This window comes from Mustela nivalis (assembly GCF_964662115.1).
Source record: "Mustela nivalis genome assembly, chromosome: 17".
Lineage (NCBI taxonomy): Eukaryota > Metazoa > Chordata > Mammalia > Carnivora > Mustelidae > Mustela > Mustela nivalis.
Window position 1 is genome coordinate 46,671,983 of NC_139036.1, and position 22,705 is coordinate 46,694,687.

The 22,705-nt window shown below is 48.7% G+C and overlaps 1 protein-coding gene and 2 long non-coding RNA genes across 11 annotated transcripts in view; 2 read left to right on the top strand and 1 right to left on the bottom strand.

The window, feature by feature from the left end:
- Positions 1–2,894: 2,894 nt before the first annotated feature.
- On the top strand, positions 2,895–16,049 carry LOC309851364. Its single transcript, XR_014304752.1, has 2 exons — positions 2,895–2,983; positions 15,671–16,049. It is a non-coding gene; the product is annotated as an uncharacterized lncRNA (long non-coding RNA).
- On the bottom strand, positions 15,695–20,134 carry LOC309851358. The gene is made up of 3 exons (XR_014304740.1): positions 19,639–20,134; positions 18,942–19,026; positions 15,695–16,166 (listed from the first exon to the last, which is right to left on the bottom strand). It is a non-coding gene; the product is annotated as an uncharacterized lncRNA (long non-coding RNA).
- A 120-nt stretch (positions 20,135–20,254) lies between these two features.
- The window catches only part of TLK2 (tousled like kinase 2), a 114,770-nt gene continuing 112,319 nt past the window's right edge, over positions 20,255–22,705 (top strand). For 3 of the 9 annotated variants that reach the window (XM_082706559.1, XM_082706561.1, XM_082706563.1), the window contains exons 1-2: positions 20,255–20,697; positions 22,535–22,617. In XM_082706559.1, coding sequence (XP_082562685.1) covers positions 22,537–22,617 — 81 coding nt within the window. In that variant the 5' untranslated portion in view covers positions 20,255–20,697; positions 22,535–22,536. Of the gene's footprint in view, positions 20,698–20,748; positions 21,020–22,531; positions 22,618–22,705 lie in introns of those variants that run through there. The other 6 variants (XM_082706558.1, XM_082706560.1, XM_082706555.1 and 3 more) reach the window with 4 other exon arrangements.

The following is a 22,705-nucleotide window of genomic DNA, read 5'->3' on the forward strand; positions in this document are numbered from 1 at the left end:
GGGAAATGTTTATTTGTTTGTTTTTAAAGATTTATTTATTTATCTATTTATGGGGGGGGCGTGCATGGGAGGGGCAGAGGGACAGGGGGAGGTCTCAATCAGACCCACTACGGGGCTCGATCTCACATCCCTGAGATCAGCACCTGAGCTGAACCAAGAGTTGGACCCTTAGCAGACTGTGCCCCTTCATTTTCATTTATTTTAAAACCAGAAAATAAAAAATTTAACACTAATGAATATACGATTGTGAATGCAGCCTTATGTTTGTTTTTGTATCAACATGTATGTGTGATACAGTTCAGAAAGTTGTTTTTCCTTTCTTTCTTTCTTTCTTTCTTTCTTTCTTTCTTTCTTTCTTTCTTTCACAATGCAATCTCGCTGGCATCAGCCCCCCAGATGCTGGGGCAGAGCTGGTAGAGCTAAACGTGGGTGACCTCTCACTCCACCTTCCCTCTCTGTCCAACTCACACTGCCTCAGGGAAACATTTGTGGAGAGAAGTGTTGGGTGAAGTATTTAGCATTTATATATGCACATTGGGGGGGGGTTCTAACTGGGCGAGATATCTGTGGGGGAGGAGCTTGGCATGGCAGCGTCCAGGGCCTGAAGTAACAAAATCTAGCCTTTTGCATTTATTCTTACAGAAGTGGTTTCTATTTATATGTTTCTTGCTATAAATGCCATTTTCCCAGAGCACAGAAAAACAGGGCTTCTCAGGGTGGATGTCACAAGCAGGTAACCCTCAGGCAGGGTCTTGGAGAGTGAAGTGTTTTTGTTTTTTAAAGATTTATTTATTTTGGAGAGAGAAAGGGCTTGGGCAAGAGCTGGGGGGAGGGGCAGAGGGAGAGGGAGAATCTCAAGCAGACTCTCCACTGAGTGGGGAGCCCGATGCGGGGCACAGTCCCAAGACCCTGAGATCATGACCTGAGCCAAGATCAAGAGTCAGCCTCTTAACTGACTGAGCCACCCAAGTGCCCTGAGGGCGAAGTTTTTCCTGGTGGATGGGGATGAGGTAATAGTGTCTGATCAAAAAAATGGAATTTCACAAAGACCCATTTACGCGAAGGAGCAGCAAGAGGACAACGTTGTGAATGTCCTGCATGGGGCAGGTCTTGGAGTGTCTCCTGAGAATTACAGATGTCTTCCAGTCAGTTCCTCCCAGACAGGTTGTGGGAGCCTCAGATGCCAGGCTGATGAGTTGGGCCTTAATCCTGTGGACAGCAGAGGGCCACTGCAGAAACTGAAAGGAAGACAAAAGAATAATTGCGTGGGCATTCAAGAAAATTACCTCTGGCCCCAAATCATGGAGATGATCACAGGGGATGAAAGGGTGTGTGTGTTTCGGGGGTGGGGGGAGCGGTGATGCAGGGGCAGGGGAGACCAGGGCCAGGGAGGTCAGAAAGAAGATTCCAATAGTTCCAACAAGAGGGAATGAACCAATGCTGTGGAAGTGAGGGCAGAAAGGTTGGAAGGGGGCCAGCCACATTTAACCAGTACAAAGGATAGGATTGCCGATGGGTATGAGGTAAGGGAAGTAGGGAGTGAGAGAAACTGAGAATAACCTGGAAGTTTCTGGCTCTAACCATAGGGGGGATGTTGATGCTATAATTAGGGTTTCAATCAAGAGAAAGAGGAAGAGATTTGAGGATATGGAGGGAGAGTAACAAGCCTGTAGTTTGAGCCACCCACAGGCATCTCATGGACATGCCAGGTCCAACAGACAGCTAAAAATTTGGAACTAAGAAATAGGCAGGAGAGGATTTAATGAGGGAATCATCAGCACGAAGGTGGTGGTTGAAGTCACTGCAGGGAATGAGTGAGAATTAGAAAAAATGGGGTTAAGAATCAGAACTGGGGGCAGCTAAGATGGCTCAGTTGGTTAAGCATCTGACGCTTGATTTTCAGCTCAGGTCATCATATCAGGTTGTGAGATAAAACCATGGGCTCCAAGATAGCCATGGAGATCCTCTCTGCCCCTCCCTCTCCATTAAAAAAAAAAAAAAAAGAGGCAAACTAAAATAAAAATATATGCTCTTACAACCCTTTAAAAAAAAAAAAAGAGGAATCAGAACTAAGGGTTGCCTGGTTGGTTCAACTGTTTAAGTTGTTAAGGCTCTTGGCCTCAGCTCAGGTCTTGATCTTAGGGTGTTGAGGTCAGGCTTTGCATTGGGGGTGGAGCCTCCTTAAAAAAATAAATAAAGGGCGGCTCCTGGGTGGCTCAGTCGGTTAAGTGTCTGCCTTCAGCTCAGGTCATCATCCCACGGTCCTGGGATTGAGCCCCACCTCCAGCTCCCTGCTCAACGGGGAGCTTGCTTCTCCCTCCCTCTCTCTCTCCACCTCGCTTCGGGTGCCCACTCTGTCTCTCAAATAAATAAAATCTTTAAAGAAAAAAAAAGGGGGGGACTCATAATTGCACTCTGAGGAAGCTGCCAGCAGACGGGCCCTTCAGGTTGTGATTGGAGCTTGTCCAGGGAGAGGACAGCACAGCCAGAGAAGGCTACCAGTGGTTGTCATCAGCTGGTAGAGATCTGGGGTCTCTTTCCCCACAATTTTCTATATTTTTGAATTTTTTTATCAGTAACTATATACTGGTTTAAAACAACTTTTCACTAACCAAATAAAAGAGGCAGTCCCCAGTAGGTTAAGAGCTGCTGACCAGCGCAGCGTACTGAACACTGAGCAAAGACAGAGACGGTAAACCCCAGGTCATCACACAAACCCCTTCGCCAGCAAAGGCTCCCACTCCCAACCCTCCAACCCCAGAGGACTAGGGCACCATGGCTGCCGCGTTTCCGCCCAGTGACCTCTCTGGCCACAAATGATTGGACGGGGTGTGCATGTGACACTGGCTAAGCCAATCAGAGCCCTTCGCAGGACGTTGCCGAGAGACGGCCGCTGACTATGGCGGCCGGATCCGGGTGGTGTGCGCTGCGGGGCATTCGGCTGCCATGAAGGCGGAAGGCCAGGCAGCCATTGAGATCCCAGGTGAGCGTGGCCTGCAGAGGCCAAAGAGCCGTACAAACAAGAGCCCCGAGGGAGGCCAGGGTTGGGTCACCAGGAACAATGGTAGAGGAGGGTCAGAAAGTGCCAGGGCTCGTAAGACCACCAAGCACCTCGTGAACCCTGCTGATTTGGGACGTTCTCTCAATACATTGAGAAGTTGTAGAAGAGTTTTAAGAGTAGGAGTGGCCCCACCTGGATTATATTTGAAAAGATTAACAGAGCTGGAAAATGCATTGTGGGGGTGGGGCAAGGGTAGAGAGCAGTTTGGAAGCCCCTGGGGTGTCTAGGCCACCAAGGGAGCAACCAGATTTTGTAGTAGCCGACAAGGTGGAGGGAGCGTGAATGGAGATAGGACCCTGCGGGGGGGGGGGCGGGGGGGGGCAAGGAAGGAGAGAATCAGGACCAAAAGGTAAGTAGGTGATGGTGACGCTGTTAATGAGATGGCAAAGAAGGGAAACATCGGGGCTTCCATTTGGACATAATCAGGTTGAAGGCGCTACTGGCATGTCCGAGGGGAGAGGCTGAGAAGAAGGCAGTGGGGTACATCGGTCTGGAGTTGGGGAGAGATGGGTTATAATGGGTTGGCCCCGGATGCTGGAAATGTGGGTGGCATCAGTCGGCCGCTCGTGCTAAAGCCAGGGGCGTAGATGAGACCACCTGGGAGCTGGGGAGGAGGGCCCAACACAGAGGCCTGGGGAGGACAGACAGAGGACGGGGAGAGGGGAAGGAGCAGGAACGTGGGAGGAAAGGACTATGTGTGACCTGGAGTCCAGAGGAGACTGCCCTGGCTGAACCCCCATTGAGGCCAGAGAAAGAGCCTTTAGATTTGGTAATGAAGTTACCCTGACCTTGGACAGTCTGGGTGGAGGTTTAATCTGGATGTTAAATTGGGGCGGGCCTCATCCTTCTGGAATCTGGATTAAAAAATAATTATGAAGGACATTTTCAGTGCAAATGGAGAATTGTGAAAGCGGACCTTATGTTAAATAATATGGTATTAGCATTCAATTTCTTGTAATAACGGTGTGTGGTTAAGTAAGAGTATCCTAGCTCTTAGGAGACACACATTGTAGTATTTGTTGTAGTACTGAGGGGTGAAGAAGCAGGATGCCTGCAACTTCCCAGTGATTCAACAATAGCAATAAAACTAAACATGCCCACCTACATGTATTTATATACATAATTTGTATATACTCATTTATGCATCTATTACCTATGTATAAGTTATGTACTATATATAGGTATGTTATCTATTAGAGAAAAGAAAAGCAAATGTGGCTAGGCCAAGGGTATTTTAAAACTTTTCAACATTGCTGCAGGCTTATGTTTTTCCTCGGAAAAAAAAAAAAATTGGGAAAAAGGCAACTTAGAAAAAGTGAGCGGCAGGTGAGGAGGAAAGGGAAACCACAGAATTCTGAAGGAGAGAAATGGTATAGGAGCTGGAGCAGAACGTGACGTCAAGGCAGGATTTTAAACACAATTTTTAAAAATGAAAAAACGTTTTTTAAATGAGAACATGTGCATATGTATGTTGAGAGAAATGATCCTATGGGAAGATAAATTGGTGAGGTCAGAACTGGATCAGAGATGCAGGACAAGGTCTTTGGTTAGGCAGGCGGTGGACAAGGGCCACCAACACACGGAGGGCGGCCTATGGCCCGAGGGGACACTGTTCCATGCTGGGCTGGGCCACGGGGGTCACTGATGGTAGATGTTCCTGTCTGATGCCTTCCATTTTCCTCACCCAAGTAAGATCTGGGGCTGGCAGCTGGCTGACAGGACCCCGAGGGCAAGTGGGAGGTTCAAGCAGATTGGGGCACGGGGCCAAGAAAAAATTGGCAAATGTGTGGTTTTGTGTTTAAGATCTGAATGAATGTTCTTCATTGGCTTAAGGAAGGAGCCAAGAGAGGAGAGATTTAAGTCCTTTCACCTCAGTTTTTCCATCTGTAACAGGAGGGAGTCATACTGGGAGATCTCAAAGGACCCTCCACACTCCAGTGCGCTCAGGGGCCCTTTGTGACAGGCACCTGCTGGGGAGTTTTACTGAAGAGCATGTGTTCGCATTGTTTAAGAATTAGAGATAGCTAGTAAAAACTGGACGCTTGCCTAAGAGATTTCTAATTGAGAGTAAAAACTAACATATACAGAGAGACCCTTGAAAGGCAGGCTGTGTAAGGCTTCGGGGCACCCCTGGGGAGTGCGGGGGTGGCCCAGAGGTCCCTGGGGTTCTGAAATGCCTTGACAAGGCACCGTTTGGGTGAACGCAGCACGAAGCCCTTTGAGAGTAAATTCTGCTCTCTCCTGGCTCTCACTGAAGTTGGCATCGCACAGCGTGAAATGAAACAGCAGATTAATGTGATTAACACTGAATAAACCTCTGTGTGCGGGCAAATATAGCATGAAGTGGGTTCGGGAATTTTAAAATATCTATTATTAAAGACAGCCCGCGGGGCCGCGGTGGCACTGAAGACAAAGCCAGAGGCTGCGCTGGAACTTGATATCCCTGTGGTCCTTTCCCCTGCAAGGTGCAGCTGCCGGCTTCTCTGTGAATGCTCTTTCCGGGGCCTCTGGAGGGATCACCACCTGCACCCCATTTTAGAGATGAAGAAACTAAGAGCAGTCAACAGTCGGCTTCCAGTATCATTGAGGGCAGAGACAGGGGATGTCCTCACCGGCTCCCTGTTACCAGCTGAGCCCCAGGGGGAGGGAAGGCACCTCTCAAACACCCCCCCACCCCCCACGTAGAGCTGGCTGGCCAGCCAAGTGCACGGGGAAGTCCATTTCTGGCGGGCTTGCTGGGCGCCGTGCTCTGTGCTGAATGCTTTGTGCAGATGGTCTCACTTAGTCTTGATGACAACCCTCAGCGGTTGGTATTATTAACCCCAAGAGGAAGCCAAGGGCAGAGAGGTTAAATAACTTGCCAAAGGCCACCCAGCAGAATCAGGATTCAAGTTCAGATGTGTCTGCCCCGGAGCTTGTGCTCTCAACTGTCCGTCGGCTGCTGTCTCCAGGAGAGCACGGTGCGGACCTTGGAACTCTATAGAGCCCTTCACTCGAAAGCCCTAGCACAGCGCAGAGCTTGACAAGTATCAGTCTGGTTGGGAGAGGGACTGACAGTCTGAACGTGTGAATGAATGAGTGGAGCTGTGAGTGCCTGTCTTGTGGGGTCTTTCTCTTCAAATTGAAGATTTCCCCATAGCTTATGAACGCTCGATCTAATTAAGGCAAAGAGGCATCAGAGAATTGCGGGGCCTTTCCTTTATTAACTGTCAAGCCCAATCTGTAGGCTGTTTATGTGCCAAGGTCAGAGATCAGCCTTTAGCTGCTCTCCTTTGATTCATTCTGCAAAGCCCTGAACATAAAGTTTATTGATGCAAAACTGATTGGCAGGCTGGGGTAACGAGGTGGCAGGGACAGGGCAGAGCAGAAGGAGTCCCAGCCACGCTCGGGTCAGTCCTGTTTCTTTGCCATGCGGACTGCCCTTGCTTCAGGTTACTGGGTCCTCACCATGTGTGCTACAGTCCAGAGGGGCAGCAAATGTTGTCTGGACCTTGGGCAGTGTTCAGGGAGCCCATCGAGGTGGGGAGGGGAAGGAGTCCTGACTCCCCGTTTTGTCTAATAATTTGGAAAGGAGAGAGTGAGAGACGGGACTTAGGTGGGGATGGTGGTGAAACTTCACAGACCAAAGGAAATCCTGTGTAAGCCTCCCTGAGACAGGCCTGGGAACCGGAGAGAGGGAGGTCAATTCACATCTGCACTTTGCAGCCAGCCCATCACTGGGATTACCCCCGTTAGCCCGATGTTCAGCTCTGTCTCTGCGGAGCTCCTGCCAATGTGTCCTCCTCAAAGGAGGTGGGGGGAAGCGCGTGCCACTCCACACCTGCCTCTTGCAGAGCGTCCCAGGAGTAAAAACCAAGAGGGAGGCAGTAAGTTCCAGGAGAAGGAGGCAGATCCATGAGTTGCTGAAGCTCCTGCCACTCAAAGCATAGCAAGTTCTCTACTATCATTCCTTTTTATCAAGACCAAACTGGATTCTGTCTGATCTGAGCAAAAGCCGTGGCTGCAGTTCATTTTATTTTTTTTAAATATTTTATTTATTTATTTGACAGAGATCACAAGTAGGCAGAGAGGGAGGCAGAGAAAGGGGGAAGCAGGCTCCTTGCCGAGCAGAGAGCCTGATGTGGGGCTCGATCCCAGGACCTTGAGATCATGACCTGAGCTGAAAGCAGAGGCTTTAACCCACTGAGTCACCCAGGCGCCCCTGCAGTTCATTTTATTTTATTTTTTAAGATTTTACTTCTTCATTTAACAGAGAGAGAGAGTATGAGCAGGGAGAGCAGCAGGCAGAGTGGGAGGGAGAGCATACTCCCTGCTGAGCCAGGAGCTGAGTGTGGGACTTGATCCCAGGACCCTGGGATCAGGACCTGAGCCAAAGGCAGCCACTTAAACCGAGCCATCCAGGCGTCCCCCTGCAGTTCATTTTAAATGCTCTCTTAGTGTAACTCAGAAATGGTGGTTTTCCACAGCAAACCAGCATCTGGATGGAACCCTGGCCCCCTTACAAATTGAACAGTCCATTTAGAAGCAAAATGATGATGATGATGATGATGATGATAACGAAATCAAACAAACCAGCCCCCACCCTCTCTTGTTTTATTTCCTTAGGAAACAGTTCAGGTTCAAGGTCTAGTCTGAGGAGGGAATGTCTCCTTTTTTGGCCTGTTTCTGGATAGGCAGGGAGACAAAGTCCCTTTTCCTTTCTCTGTGACAGGGCTGGGCCTAGGCTGCACAGAGTTCCAGGCAGAAATGTCCGCCAGGGAGCAGGGAGGGACCTGGGGCTTCAATGGCTGTGACCCTCCCTCAAAGTCACTAAATGATGAGCAACTGTTACCATCAGGCATTAGGATAGAAAGGTGATTAAGGAAGGATCCCAGAGTGGCACTGGGCTAGCTCGGTCAGTAATACTCTCACTCTCACGGTCATGAGTTCATGCCCCATGTTGGGTGTAAAGCTTACTTAAAAATTAAAAAGGTCCTGGAGGGGGCGCCTGGGTGGCTCAGTCGGTTGGGCCGCTGCCTTCGGCTCAGGTCATGATCTCAGGGTCCTGGGATCAAGCCCCGCGTCGGGCTCTGCGCAGCGGGGAGCCTGCTTCCTCCTCTCTCTCTCTGCTTGCCTCTCTGCCTACTTATGATCTCTCTCTGTCTAATAAATAAATAAAATCTTTAAAAAAAAAAAAAAGGTCCTGGAGACCCCCCACACTGACCACTAACTATATAGATATATACTATATAGTATATATCTAGATATAGATCTAGTATATATTCTATAGATATATAGTATATATCTAGATCTATATCTATAGTATATATACTATATATTGTATCTATATATATCTAGATCTATATCGTATATATATAGTATATATACGATATAGATCTAGATATATACTATAGATATAGATATATAGATATGTATCTAGATACATATCTATATATCTATAGCATATATCTAGATATATCTATATATATGACATAATAAATGCTATATTCACAGCAGGAATAAAGTGTTAGGTGCACAAAGAAGGGGAGTGGAAATGGCTGCGGTGGTTTCTCAGAGCGGTTCCCAGACCAGCAGCACCAGCCTCACCTGGGAAATTAGAAATGCAAATGACAGGCTCCACCACAGACCCACTGAATCAGAAGCTCTGGAGGGGGGGACAGAGTGGTAAGAAGCAGCCCCCAGGTGATTCTAACATAAGCCACAGTCTGGGAATCACGTTGCAGCCAGCCTCTTATTTTTGCAAACAGAGTTTAACTGGGAATAGCCATAGTCTTCACTTACATATCATCTGTGGCTATTTTCCTGCTAGCCCGTAGAGTTAAGTAGTTGCATCAGGGACAGTAGCCTGAAATAGTTCCTGTATCTGGCCTTTTTCAGAAAAAGTTTGCTGCCTCCCGAGGAGTGGGGGTGAGGAGAGGCTGGTCCCCTGCTCCCTCACCCCTCTCCTGTGGCTGGTGCTGCTGGGGCCTTTGGCCATCACACTTCAGGCTGATGGTGCTGGGACTCAGCTCTAGTTTAGAGACCTCCTGAAAACTGTATAAACAAAGTCAATTTTATGTATCATAAATACATATTGGTCAACACAATTAGGAAGATGGTTTTTTAAAAGTCAAATGAGCAAAAAGAAGAAGTCCTCATTCCAGGAGGCCCCATGTTACTGTCTGACTGTTTGGCCAAGCACTGTGCTTGATGCTTTAGGTATACCCTTCTGGATGGGTATTGTGCCCCCATTTTACAGATGAGGAAGTTGAGGCTCAGAAGGAAAAGTAACCAGAGAGAGTTCAGCGGCATAGAGCTTGAACAGGATCCTGGGGTCAACCTTGCTCCTGGTCAGCTTCCAAGACAATGCCCCCAGTGTCCCTCAGTGGACTAAGGGACACTCCCCAAGAGTCTGTTAATGTAACATACTTTTCATACTTTCTCTAGTGGAAGAGATAAACGAGCAGGTGCTGGAAAACCAAACCCAGGCCTACTTCCTGGGGGTGTTCTTGGGGGTGGGGTGTGCTCCAGGGAGCACAATCAGGGGAGGGAGAGGAGACGGAGGGCCCACGAGGGCACAGAACCACCTCCCCCTGCACCAGCCCCACGGGGCAGCATGCAAATTCTGCATCAGTGCCAGGTGTGAGGCCGGCCTTCAGGCAGTGTGAACACCCGAGGCCTCCCAGCGCCCTTCCCTTTCCTCAAGTATCTGTACAGCAGGCGGCAGGGCCTCTGCCCAGCTCGTGGTTGTCAATGTGGGGGTATGTATAAGGGCACCCCAGGGAAGAAGAACCTCTTGGTCAGGCAAGTCTTGTGTCCATGTGTGAGGAAAGAAGAACCTACCAGGGTGTTTCCGGCTCTGATACAGGAGTGGAATAGATGCGCTGGTCAGTAAGATGCCAAGTTTGCAGTCCGACTGGGAAATCTGTTACCATGTGATATCCTGGCAACACTGATGCTAGAGACTGAACATCAGAACAAAAGTAAAATCCTGCCACCCCTTAAGCAGCCTGGGAGTTGATACACCATTGTCTTGGTGGCAAAAGCAGCAACTAAGGAAGTTTTTTTTTTTTTTTTTTTTTAAGATTTTATGTATTTATTCATGAGAGACAGAAGGAGAGAAAGAAGCAGAGGGAGAAACAGCCTCCCTGTGGAGCAGGCAGCCCGACTGCAGGACCCGATTCCAGGACTCTGGGTCATGACTGAGCTGAAGACAGACACTTAACCGACTGAGCCACCCACGTGCCTGGAAATCCCTTCTCCTGTACACAGTTATCTGTTCAGGGAGATTTAAAAAAACATTATTTTTTGTGTTTTTTCAACAAAAACCATTCTTAAACAAAAGAGCCTGGGATGTCTGGGAAAAGCTTAGAAGTTAAAATCTCTGTTTTGAGGAGACTAAAGATAAACAGCTTTCTTTCATCAAACAAATTGGTAACTGTGACCAGACATTTTTATTGTTAATAAAGTATTAAAGAAGTATTTATTTATTTGAGAGAGAGAGAGAGAAAGAGGGAGTGCTGTTATGGGATAGGGGAGGACTTCTACCCATAACCTCAAGATCATGACTTGAGCTGAAATCGAGTCAGATGCTTAATTGACTGAGCCACCCAGGTGCCCCTGACATGCCTTTTTTTTTTTTTTTTTAAGATTTTATTTATTTGACAGAGAGAGATCACAAGTAGGCAGAGGCAGGCAGAGAGAGAAGAAGGGAAGCAGGCTCCCTGCCAAGCAGAGAGCCCGATGCAGGGCTCAATCCTAGGACCCTGGGATCATGACCTGAGCCGAAAGCAGAGGCTTTAACCCACTGAGCCACCCAGGCGCCCCCTGACATGCCTATTTTAAACAAGCTTCTTTGAACAAAATTAATAAGCATCTACGCATCTTCTGAGTGTCTTCTACATACTGGCTTTATGCTAGTCTCTCTAGGTTACCACATCCCAGCCTCCCAGCAACTCCGAGGGGCCCCTTTAACAGTTGGGTGGCCAGAGCTCCGTCAGGGGAATGACATTGGACTGGGCCGCACTGACAGGGAGGCAGAGTTTTGAACCAGGTCTTATAACTCTGATTCTTGTATTGCTTTCACAGCATCACATTTACTCTGCACCAAAATCTGGATTAGGGAAAGAACAATGGGAGACCAGGCAAACAATATCTCTATAGTCTGTGGATGGCTTCAAATCAAGAGGGGACCTGGATGGCTCCCTCAGTTAAGTGTCTGACTCTTGGTTTCAGTTCAGGTCATGATATCAGGGGCCCGGGGTGAAGCCCCACATTGGGCCCCATGTTCAGTAGAGCGTCTGCTTAACAATTCTCTCTCTCTCCCTCTGCCCCTCCCCCCACTCACATGTTCTCTCTTTCTCTAAAATAAAGAAATCTTTAAAAAATACCAAGATACAAAAGTGTATTTTAGGGTGGCAGTTCTTGGACCAGATGGAACCACGCTGCCATCAGTAATGGACCCCGGGCTACTGGGAAGATTGTATAGGCTGTAGATTGTGTGCAGTTTTCTGGGCCCAGTTGTGATGTCAGCTTCTCTTTCCCTGTTGCAACTATTGTTTTAGGGAGATCTTGCCTTGAAAAATTATTTCATTTTTGCATTTACATGATTTTTTTTCTTCCAAATCTCAAAAAGCTTTATTGTGTTAACAGGTTTCATCCTTAGAGCAAGCTTGGGAGGAGGACAGGTGTTAGCTGTCAGCTTGATATATAACACCTTAGGAAAGTTACTTCAATTTCCTAAAGTCTCATACTAGTAAATGTTAAAGCAGAACCTAAAACCCGAGGCCTCACCAAGATACCTGCAAAACCCCGAGAAGAAGACTTGGAAGACTCAACAAGTGTAGGCTGAGATCAGCCACCTACAAAGAAGCAGAGTTGGCTAAAAATGGGCGATCCAAATGTCTAAGAAAACGTAAGCCTCTACATTGCTTGTGGTTTCAGAAGAGCTGTGATCTGCCCACCCAGCACCCAAGAGAGAAGTCTAAAAAGCAGGGCTTTGGTGTCATTCTATACCAGGGACAGACCAACACCCTGGCTTTTTAGAAGACAGCGTCCTGTTTCGAGGAATTGGGAACAGCAGCTGAATGTAGCTTACCATGGTGGAGCCAGGAAGTTAGCCCAGTCATCCCCCTGTCTTGTGGGGGAACCTTGTGGTGTTGGTTTGCCTTCCTGAGTAGCTTTTCTGTGAGGAAAGTCAGCTGGTCAAATGTTGCTGCTTGGCGGTCATGTTAAAGTGAATCAACATCATGGGTGTGTACCATTCTCTCCATATTTTGATTACATTCTTCCTGAGTTAGATGAGCTCTGAAGCAAGGGACCTGAAGACCAAGAACCACATTCTAGGAGAGTCTTACTTAAATAACTACCCAGCCGTCCATGGGTAAGCCTTCACAGGAAGTGAAAACTAGCTGGCAGATGGGAAAGATGGGGGAAAATAAATATGGGATCATGAAACAAGACACCAGAACGAGGTGGAGTAAAGTTGGAGTTAATTGAACTAAAGTAAAAGTGTAGGTGGAATCTGGGACAGTCCAGGAGGGACAGAACAGAGCACTTGGGCCACCTGAAACAGCCTAGACCTAGACCCAGTGGAGCGGGGGTGTAGGGGGTGGGGCGGGGGCACTCTGGACCCAGATGTTCTCTGGGAGAATTATGATTCAGCTGCCTATGAGCTGACTGGGGACCTCATACCTCTTCTCTACTCTCTCCTTCTCATCTGTATGGTGGGCCTTCCTCAAGGTTGAAAGGATTAAATGTGATAATGAACATGATCTCATTCTGGTGCCTGCCCTTAAATGCTCAGTAAGTGCTTTCTGTTATAATCCCTATCCTTTGGGATTAGACATTATACACAGGCTCAAAACTGTTGAAATGCACTACAGCATTAAGTACCCCATTACACCAGAACCTGGCTGCAGTTGTGGCCCACCTGTGTTCTCTGCTCTGTAGCATGTGTCTATCACGCACAGTTTGGAAAGCCCAGAAACACTTCTGATGACATTGGCCTGCAGGTCCAGGGCCCAGCGCATTTTCATTCACTGTTCTCTCTCCCTGGAAGGCTCTACCCCTAGACAGTGACAGGGTTTGCACTTTCATTTCCTTTTAGGCATGTGCTCAGATGGCACTTTATGGGAGAAAAGCTCTGCTGGACCTACCTGCCTACAGAAAGTATCATCTTAAAAAAACAAAACAAACAAACAAAAAGCATCTACACTACCCCCAGGGCCTAGGGTTCTATTCATGTTTCCTACTTGTTTTCTTCTCATACACTCATTACCCTTGACATACAGTCACATGTTTATTGTGTGTTTTTCCAAGTGGCGGGCACATAAGAGCAAGCATTTGATTTGGGACAGTGCTCTTTTTACTCCTCACTTACTTCAGAAGCCTAGAATGGTTGTCCCTTGAAAGTGGTGGGAGGCTCTTTTCTATCATAGAAGGGTAGCTATTTGCCAGTTATATCCCATTATCATATATACACAGAAGATAGGATGCACTTCATGGGATGTAAAGACCTGTGGTCAACACCAGTGGGGGTATATGATGGAGTGCATTCCAGGTAGAGGGATAGTAAGTGCAAAGGCCCTGAGGTGGGAGCAGACAGGCTGAAGTGGAGGAGCTGGGGGTAAAGGTAGAAGAGGATAATTCCAAGGTTTCTGATTTAGATCATGAAAAAATGGAATTGACATTTGCTAAAATGAGTTCACTCAGGGCAGGAGCAGGCTTGGGCTTGGGGTATGTGAAGTTTTGAGATGCTTGCAGGTTAGAAGCTCCTGCCACAAATCCAGTGGCTTTATGTACTTTATCTCCACTGCACAGGTAGGAAAATGGAGGCACTGGAACTTGCGTGTCCTTAGGTTTTAGAACATGTTAGAAGGGCTAGGATTTGAACCTGGATGTTTCTCCAAGGGTCAGTTGCTCTGAGAAGTGTTGGTCCCTGAAGGAAAAGCTGAGAGAGGAGACTTGCCTCAAATTGGAAAAATCAAGAATAGTTTGGATGGCTCAGTCGGTTAAGCAGCTGTCTTCAGCTCCAATCATGATCCCATGGTCCTAGGTCGAGTCCCACATTAGGCTCCCTGCTCAGTGGAGAGTCTGCTGCTTCTGCCTCCTCTTCTCCCTCGTCCTTATGTTCTTTCTCTCCCTCTCTCAAATAAAATCATCTTTTTTTTTCCTTTAAGAATAAGTTGGATAAGGGGGGGGCGCCTGGGTGGCTCAGTGGGTTAAGCCGCTGCCTTCGGCTCAGGTCATGATCTCGGGGTCCCGGGATTGAGCCTCGCATCTGGCTGTCTGCTCAGTGGGGAGCCTGCTTCCCTCTCTCTCTCTCTGCCTGCCTCTCTGCCTACTTGTGATCTCTGTCTGTCAAATAACTAAAATATTTAAAATAAAAAAAAAAGAATAAGTTGGTTAAGGTGAACTCAGAAGGGTCTTTCTGGAGCCAGAATGGTAAGTTTACGGCAAATACAAGGGAGCCTCACATCCCAGGAATGTTGGGGCTGCAATCCCTTTGGCCCTAGCAAGGTTGTCAGTAAGTCCATTTCCACGGCCATCAGGTCATTACATGATGCCAAAATATGGGATGAAACGTGGAAAATCTGTTTGAGGTTATTATCCTGGGTTACACTCCCAAGTTTTCATATTTTCTAAGATTGGCTTATGTAGAAATCATTCACAAAAATTAACATAAACGGACAAGACTTTCAAGGCCATGATACTCAGTATGGTCTGCAGACTAGCAGCAAGAACATCACCTGGGAGCTCCTGGATGTGCAGAGTCTCAGGCCCCACCCCAGACTTTTTAAGCCAGAACCTGCATTTAGCAAGATGCCCAGGGGTTATATATGTTCCTTACAATTTGAGAAGTCCTTGGCCCAGAGCCGAGGTGGACTGACTTTCTGTAAAGGACCAGATAGAAAGATTTCAGGTTTTACTGGCCTGTCACAATTGTTGTTTTATATCTGTGGTGCAAAAGCAGCCACAGACATGTAAAGGATGAGTGTGGCTGTGTTCTAATGGAACTTTATTTATGGATGTCAAAATTAGAATTTTATGTAATTTTCATGTGCCATCCTATTCCTCCTCCTATTTTCTTTCAACAGTTTAAAATTGTAAAGCTCATTCTTAGCTCAGAGGCTGTACAGAAAAGGGCTCATCTTCTGACTTGCCTTTAGGGGCTGGCCATTCCCAAGCCTCCTGCACCGCGCCGGGTGATCCTTGTTTCCTCTCTATGGGCCTGGGGCTCGGGCTCCCTTTCCCTCATGACCTGTGTCCCTGTGTCAGAAGGTTGATGACTTAAACCTAATATAAAAAGCCAACATTAGGCCACCTGGCTGGCTCAGTCAGGGGAGCACCTAACTCTTGATCTTGGGGTTGAGTTCCGGCCCCACATAGGGTACAGAGGTTACTAAAAAATTATAAACTTTGAAGACCTATTTTTTTTTAAAACCCAACAGAACTGAGACTTTAAAAATATACATTTGCCACTTTCCACAAATACCATGTTTGCTGTTCTTTCCAACTTGAAGTTTTCTTCCTGAGCACCACCAATAGGAGGGTTTTCGTAGCTAAGGGAAGAAGGGTCTTGTTACATTGAAGTCCACTTACTCTCTTTTGTTCTATGTTGCATTTCAGCTGCTGAGAAGAAGGAACACACAATGCAGGGAAAAGACATTTATTAAAAAAATAACTTTCAGGGAGGGAGTTGGAAGAGGACATTAGAAATGGGAGGTACTCTCCAGGAGAAGAAGATTGCTCCCCGCTGCCGGTCAGCGCGCTGTGGGGAAGAATGCATGACTTGATAAATAAAGCAATCGGTGTCAAGGGCAACTTGCTCAAGAGAAGTTTGTGAAGCAAGTTGGGCTGGAGGAGGCCACGACAAACACAGAGACAGGAGAATGACTGGCAGATTTTGACAAAGGCTGGGATCTGGATTTTAAAAAACTTGTCGTGCAGGATCACGGATACCAACCACTTTCTCCTTTTGTTAGGAATGGGGAGAAGAGAGAAAACGTCGACTCAACGCCTACTGTAGGTCAGGCATGGCGACAAGCCATTTCCCATCACTGTTTTCGGTTTTCATTAAAGCAACTCATGGAATTAGGTGTGCTGGCGTTTTCAGATGGGGAACCTGAGAGGTGGAGTCAGGATTGGAAACTTAAGTCTGTCCAGTCACAAATACTTTAGGATTCTACACTGTCCCATCTAGTACAATTTACAGTGGAAATATTGCCTTCAAGCAATTTCTTATTTATTCATATGATGAGAAACCCACAATTCTTGGGTGTGGGGGGAAGAACAGCATAGAGACTGGGCAGGTGACCTGTTTTTCTCTACTCCCCACACCCTTCATCCCCCTCCCAACAAATGTAATGCTTTCATTAAGAAGATATCAAGTCATTTTCCTTTTATTTTGTCCCTTTTCTGTTATGAGACAAAACATCTAAACAGCTCAGTACACTGGCAGCTGGGCTCCCAAAGTTAAACTGTGTGTCCTTAGACCAGTCTAATGACAAATGTACAGAAATCCTTTGCAGAAATGTGGAGTTTGGGGACCATTCGGGATCTCATTTAATCTGCCAACAGTCCTGGGAGATTTTAACACCATTTTGTGGATAAAGAAACTGAGGCACAGAGAACTTAAATACCTTGCTTAAGGCTACACAGCTGATAAGGGGCAGAATGGATTAAAATCAAGGATGCTGCCTAGTTAGTTTGTCATCTTAAGCCACCACATTGCAGGCTCCTTTCAGAAAAGGTGCAGTCAGGGGCACCTGGGTGGCTCAGTGGGTTAAAGCCTCTGCCTTTGGCTCAGGTCATGATCCCAGGGTCCTGGGATCAAGCCCTGCATCGAGTCCCGCATCGGGATCTCTGCTCAGCGGGGAGCCTCCTTCTCCCTCTCCCTCTGCCTACTTGTGATCTGTCAAATAAATAAATAAAATCTTAAAAAAAGAAAAAGAAAAAGGTGCAATCACACTAAGACTGTCAACCTGCTCAGTATCACATGCCAGGATCTTTTTGCTTGCAGATGGTGGATATTATGAAACATTCAAGGAGATGCTGGACAATCAGTGTGGTACAGGTCAAAAAGCAAAAGGAGGTTAAACCAGTTTCCCCCAGTGTCTCAGAACACCTTTTCCATGACTACACTCAACCAACCAACCAACCAGCCAACCAATCAAAACCAGAGTGGTGGTTCCAAAATTAAATGGAAAAGTACTGAAAACCTCCATCACCCCTCCCCAACCCAACTGCCATATGCCTATTACATGTTTTGGGCAAGTAATACTGAATAACAGATTCCACTTCACTTTAACCAAGAGTTTCCCAAGGACCAATGTGTGGCTACTCCCTTGAAAGCATATTAACCTATCAAAGCTTCCAGAGCACACCTTGGGGAACACCAGGACTAGACTAAGGCATGTCCAGCAAGCTCTCCATGGTCTTCCCTGTGACTATGAAAATGAACTTGGAGGAGCTGTCATACGTTCCCCTGGAGACAAGAAGGAGCAGATCATCAACATGCACAACTTCTAGTTGGATCTGTGTTTGAGCCTTCCACAGCTAATGGGAATTGGGGCCTTGCATGGGGCATGTCACCATTTGCCAGTCTATGACAAGCTGTGTCTGACGTAGTTGCCATATGAGCAAACACATTTTAAACAAACTGATTCTTGAACCCAAGGTTCAATCACATTGTGAGAGGAACCATCTGACAAGAGAATTTATTTTGAAATTACCCATCTTTCTCTGGGAAAGGGTAAGGTTCTTTTCCCTTGCTCCCGACACTTGATATCTTCATTTCTACAATGCATATAAATAGAAGCACCCAATCTTTGTGGTAAGCAAATTCATTAAATTCCTACAAGCAATTCCTACTAGGACGAGTGTTAAATCTAGAGTGGGGCTGTGAATAGACCTATGACAATGTAAGTTCTTTGACACAGAGAAAAAACACACTAGGAAAACTGAAACTAAAAATATAACTTTTCCCCGTATTCCACTGATTATTTGAGACAATTACCTCATAAAATGGAATCATAACCTTTTAGACCTGGAAAGGACTTTGTAAATCTAGTCCAAACCCTTCCTTCGTAGATGAGGTTGGCAAAGCTTGAGAAGGTTGGGTAATAGGTCAATGCAGCTTGTCTGTGGAGCGGCTGGACTGGAACTCAGCTCTGACTCTCTGTCCAGTGCTCCTTCTCTTAAAGTCTTTTCCCTCGACATTCTGGTGTCTCTTTAAGGGGTTGCTTTCTTTTCTTTTCTTTTTTTTTCCAAAGATTTGATTTTATTTATTTGACAGAGATCACAAGTAGGCAGAGAGGCAGGCAGAGAGAGGAGGAAGCAGGCTCCCCGCTTGAGCAGAGAGCCTGATTCGGGGCTGGATCCCAGGACCCTGAGACCATGACCTGAGCCCCAGGCAGAGGCTTAACCACTGAGCCACTCAGGTGCCCCAAGGAGTTGCTTTCTTGATCATTCACAGTAACCCAAGAGCTTGCCTCATTTGCTGGTCTTTTGTGTTGGAGGGGAAGGCAAGTCCTGTGTATTCTATCTGCTCCTCAGTTCTCTGGTTCTCCTGACAGCCCTCCACCTTGGCCTTTTTCCTTACTCTTTACCCCCAGTTGGCTCTTCCCCTCCCCCTTGAAACACTGTTATCTTTGGAAATATGTGTGTGCATTTTCCAACCTGGCTGGGATCTGGGGCAAGGTGACTCTTGGTTTAATGGATTTTTTTTTTTTTTTCCTACAGTGCCTGAATTGGTCCAAGGGTGTGGAAGGTCGAGTAATGAACAAAAAGTAAACTGCCATCCTCTGCCCTTTTGGCAAGTCTGTGTTCTGTTAATATAACATGAATTAAGAAAAAATAAGAGAAAAGGGCAGAAACTCCATTTGAAGTACTGGCCTACCCCCTGGAAAAGTTCAAGGCTGTTGTTCATTGTCTGAATTTTCCCCTTGTGAATTACTTGTATTCCTTAAATCATCTTCACACACCTGATCAAGGAAGAGATACAGCAAAATACAAAGTTGAGTATTTGCATTGAAGTCAAGTGTTCTGGCTCCTAGGGGTCGGTGGAGAATGTGCTTTTTTTCCTTTTTCCATTTGGTGCTGGGTGATCAGAGTGGGAGCTTCTCCTATGCAGGAGGCCCTCCTTGCTGCAGGGGCTACCGCGCACAAGAGCTCACCCCTTCCTATTTCTCATTCCTCAGCAGACATTCTGTGAAGGGCAGGCCCGTATTTTCCATTCTAGTACTTACCCGCAGGTCCCGCTAAGTACCCAAGAGGGCCGTGTTTTTGGTGTTTTGTTTTTTTTTTTTTCTTGTCAGAGGTTGAAATAGAACCTCCCCTTCGGGTGCCCGGGTGTCCCTTTGGGGTAGCGCCCTCCCCCCCGCTTCCAGAGGGCAGCATCCCGGCGGGGGTGGGGGCTCAGCCTTGATCCCAGGGCACCTTTTGTCCCTAGAGGCGCCCTCTGCCAGCCAGGTATGTGGAGGGAAAGTGGCTGTCCGCTTTCCAGGGCGGCTGGTGTGGGTTTGGGGAGCCGGACGGTCCCTTTGGAGAGTGGCGGGGCGTGCGAGAAGCCAACGCGGTGGGCACAGCGAACTCACTAACTGGGCGTCTCCGAGGAAGTTCGGGCGGGGTCCGCCGGCTCACGGGCTTTCTTCCTCTAAGATCAATCCCCGGGTAGAGCGAGCCCAGTTCTCACCCAAACTCGTGGAGACGTGGGACTAGACGGGAGCGGGGTTCGGCGAGGCGGATCTGGGAGCGCCCGGCCCAGGCGGCGAGGCCCCTCCAGCGCCGGTCCGCGGCCCAGGGCGCCGGCTCAACCGCCTCGGCCGGGCCGGTCCCGCGAGCGGGGGCCGGTAGCCCACGGAAGGCGGCGGGGGCTCCCGGACTCCGGCCCTGGTCGGGCTCTGAGCGGCCGGTCGCCGGCGCCGCCCGTGCGTCCGCCCTCAGCCGCCCGGCGAGGCGGCGGCCTCCTCCGCCGGCGCGGGGTCCCCTGGTTAACCCCTGCCCGCCAGCCTGGCCGCTGATTGGAGGAGGCGGGGCGCCGGGGCAGCGGGGACCCCCCCCACCTTCCTCGTCCCCTCCCCCTCCTCCCCCACTGTCGGCTCTTCCCCCACCCCCCCAGGACCCCCCCCCCGCCTCCCAGCCGTGCAAATCTCGCGAGGAAACACGCGGTTTCACTAGTGTGTTTACACCGATCACTACTAATCCGGACCGAACCGATCCGGATTAAGGGGCCGGAGGCGGGTCCTGGGCACCAGCGGTTCTGACCCCCCCGCCCTCCGCGCCGCACCCGAGTGGCCCCCAGCCGAGCGGGCCCCCACCTCCCGGCCCGGCCTGGGCCCTCCTGCGCCTCCCTTGGCCTTTGTCCGGCGCCAGGAGGCCGGTCCCGCGCCCCCCGCGGCCGCCCGGGCCCGGGCCCGCGTCAGGCGCCTGGCTCTGTACGCGAGCCCGGGGATCTGCGGCCTCCGCGGCCCCCCTCCCCCGCCCGCCCTCTCGTGGAGCCCGGCGCCGGCGGCGGCTGCCCGGGCGGGGGGTTGCGGCGCTCAGGAGAGGCCCCGGCTCCGCCCCGGGCCTGCCCAGGGGGAGAGCAGAGCGGTCCGCGGCCGGGTCGGGTCGGGGCCCCTCCCAGGAGGAGCGTGGAGCGGCGGCGGCGGCAGGTGAGAGGCTGAGCCCCGGGCGGGGGAGGGCGCCGGGCCTGGGGCATTAACCGTCCGGGGGACCCCCTCAGCTGAGAAGGCTGCGGCCCGGGCCCACCCGGGGGCTGGCGCCGGGCCGCAGCTCCTCGGCGCTGAGGCGGGAGGGGCTCCCCGAGGGCTGCGGGTCGCCGAGGGGCCGGGCTGAAGATGGGGGAGGCCCAAGCGGCCCCGGCCTGGGAGTGGGGCCGGCGGCCGCCAGGGCGAAGGGGACGCCCCGGCAGCTGCAGGCCCCGGCAGCCTCCCGGGCGCCCCCGAGAGCCGGCCCGCCCTCCCTCCGTGACAGGTGGGCCTGGAGTTGGGGAAAGTTTGGAGCCGGCGGGAGGCGAGGGGCGCCGGGATCAGGCCCCATCGGTTCTGCTTCCCGGCTGTAGGGAGGGCTGCAGGGAGGGCTGCAGGGAGGATCCCAGTCCAAGGCCCCGCTGGAATGAGACAGAGTGGAGATTTCCTTAACATGAGTTGACATTAAATGGAATAACCGCTGGGGCGTCATTTTCCGGGCCAGGCCTGGGGATGGAGGTTTAGGAAATGTTCCGAGAGACCCTAGGGTTTAAGGGAAGCTGCAACCTCTGCCATTCCGGCCTTGATTAGGGCAGGGCCAGACGCGAGGAAGGCCACTTAGGGGGAAAAGACTCTCTTCCAATCCCCCTTTTCCTTTCTTTTCTTTTTTTTTTTTTTAAGATGCCTTTCTGCCTTTTTCGAGAATTTCTTTATTCCCTCGCTAACCTGCACTTGTTTGTGAGGGTGAAACTTTAATTTGTCACTCTTTCATTCCCCTTTGCCCCAGGCTCTCAATCCAGGAAGGGAAATGAAACTGGAGGACTGGTAGGGGTTGTTACAGTTAATGTGGAGTTGTTAGATTGCAGAGGGGAATGTTTAATTCAGGTTCCCAGTGAACTTTTAAATCATGCCAATCGTTCCGATCGCTGTTTAGTAATATGTTCAAAGGGGGTCTGTGTAATGGTGCATGCTCCTATTCCACTTTTAATACTAGAGAGGTTTCCAGTGGGTTCTGCAAGAGTTCATCTCTTGCAGTGGATGGACATATTTGCTGAAAGTAGCCTGTGCATTTATTGGTCGTGGAAGGAGTTTAAAAATGGTGTCCTTCTGCCCTTCCCTGCTTGGAAGGAGTGCTAAAAGCAGATGTCTGGGGAAACCTACTGCTCCAGGGAGTGGTCAGAAAAAGATTTTCTAAAGGGATGGTTATGGAGCTCTACTAATTTCCTGAGTGAATGCTGGTTGATGGTTTGACCATGGGTTCTCTATTAAATTTAAAATAATTAATTCCTTTTTTCATGAGCTCCTGTGAGCTCTTCAGAGAAAGGACCTATATAATATAATAGGGTTATTTGAAGTTATTTGTAGCTTCTGATTCATGCTACATTATTTTAAAATTATTATAGCGATTCATATTTTTAGTTTAAGAACTAGTTCCTTTGGGTTTGGGAAACAAATATCCAGAAGTACTTAGTTAAATTCAAAGCTTGGTAGGAGGAATTTTTTTTGTTGTTACTTTGCAAGTTAGTCCTTGCTCAACTTTTATGGAGAGTATATGAAGGGTTTGAGGTTTTTTTCTGTTAAAATCAGATCAGAACTAGACAAGGATAAGTAGCCCTTGGAAGAGGACTTCTGAGCCATTTTGAACTTTAAATGTATTGTTCTTTGTATTGCTGTATTTACTTGAGGCTTACCTGTGTGTGAACATTCAGTGAAATAATTACTGCATTTTATTGTATTTAAAAATTGGTATCTCATGTTTTAGTGTTTATGGTCTTACAACTTACTTTGTCTTTTTCAGTAGAAATGATGGAAGAATTGCATAGCCTGGACCCTCGAAGGCAGGAATTATTAGAGGCCAGGTTTACAGGAGTTGGTGTTAGTAAGGTGAGTAAAATCTGATCATGAACACTGTTCATAGTCTAATTGAAACACATTTAGATATCAGTTAGAGATGAGTTTGGGTGGGCCATAT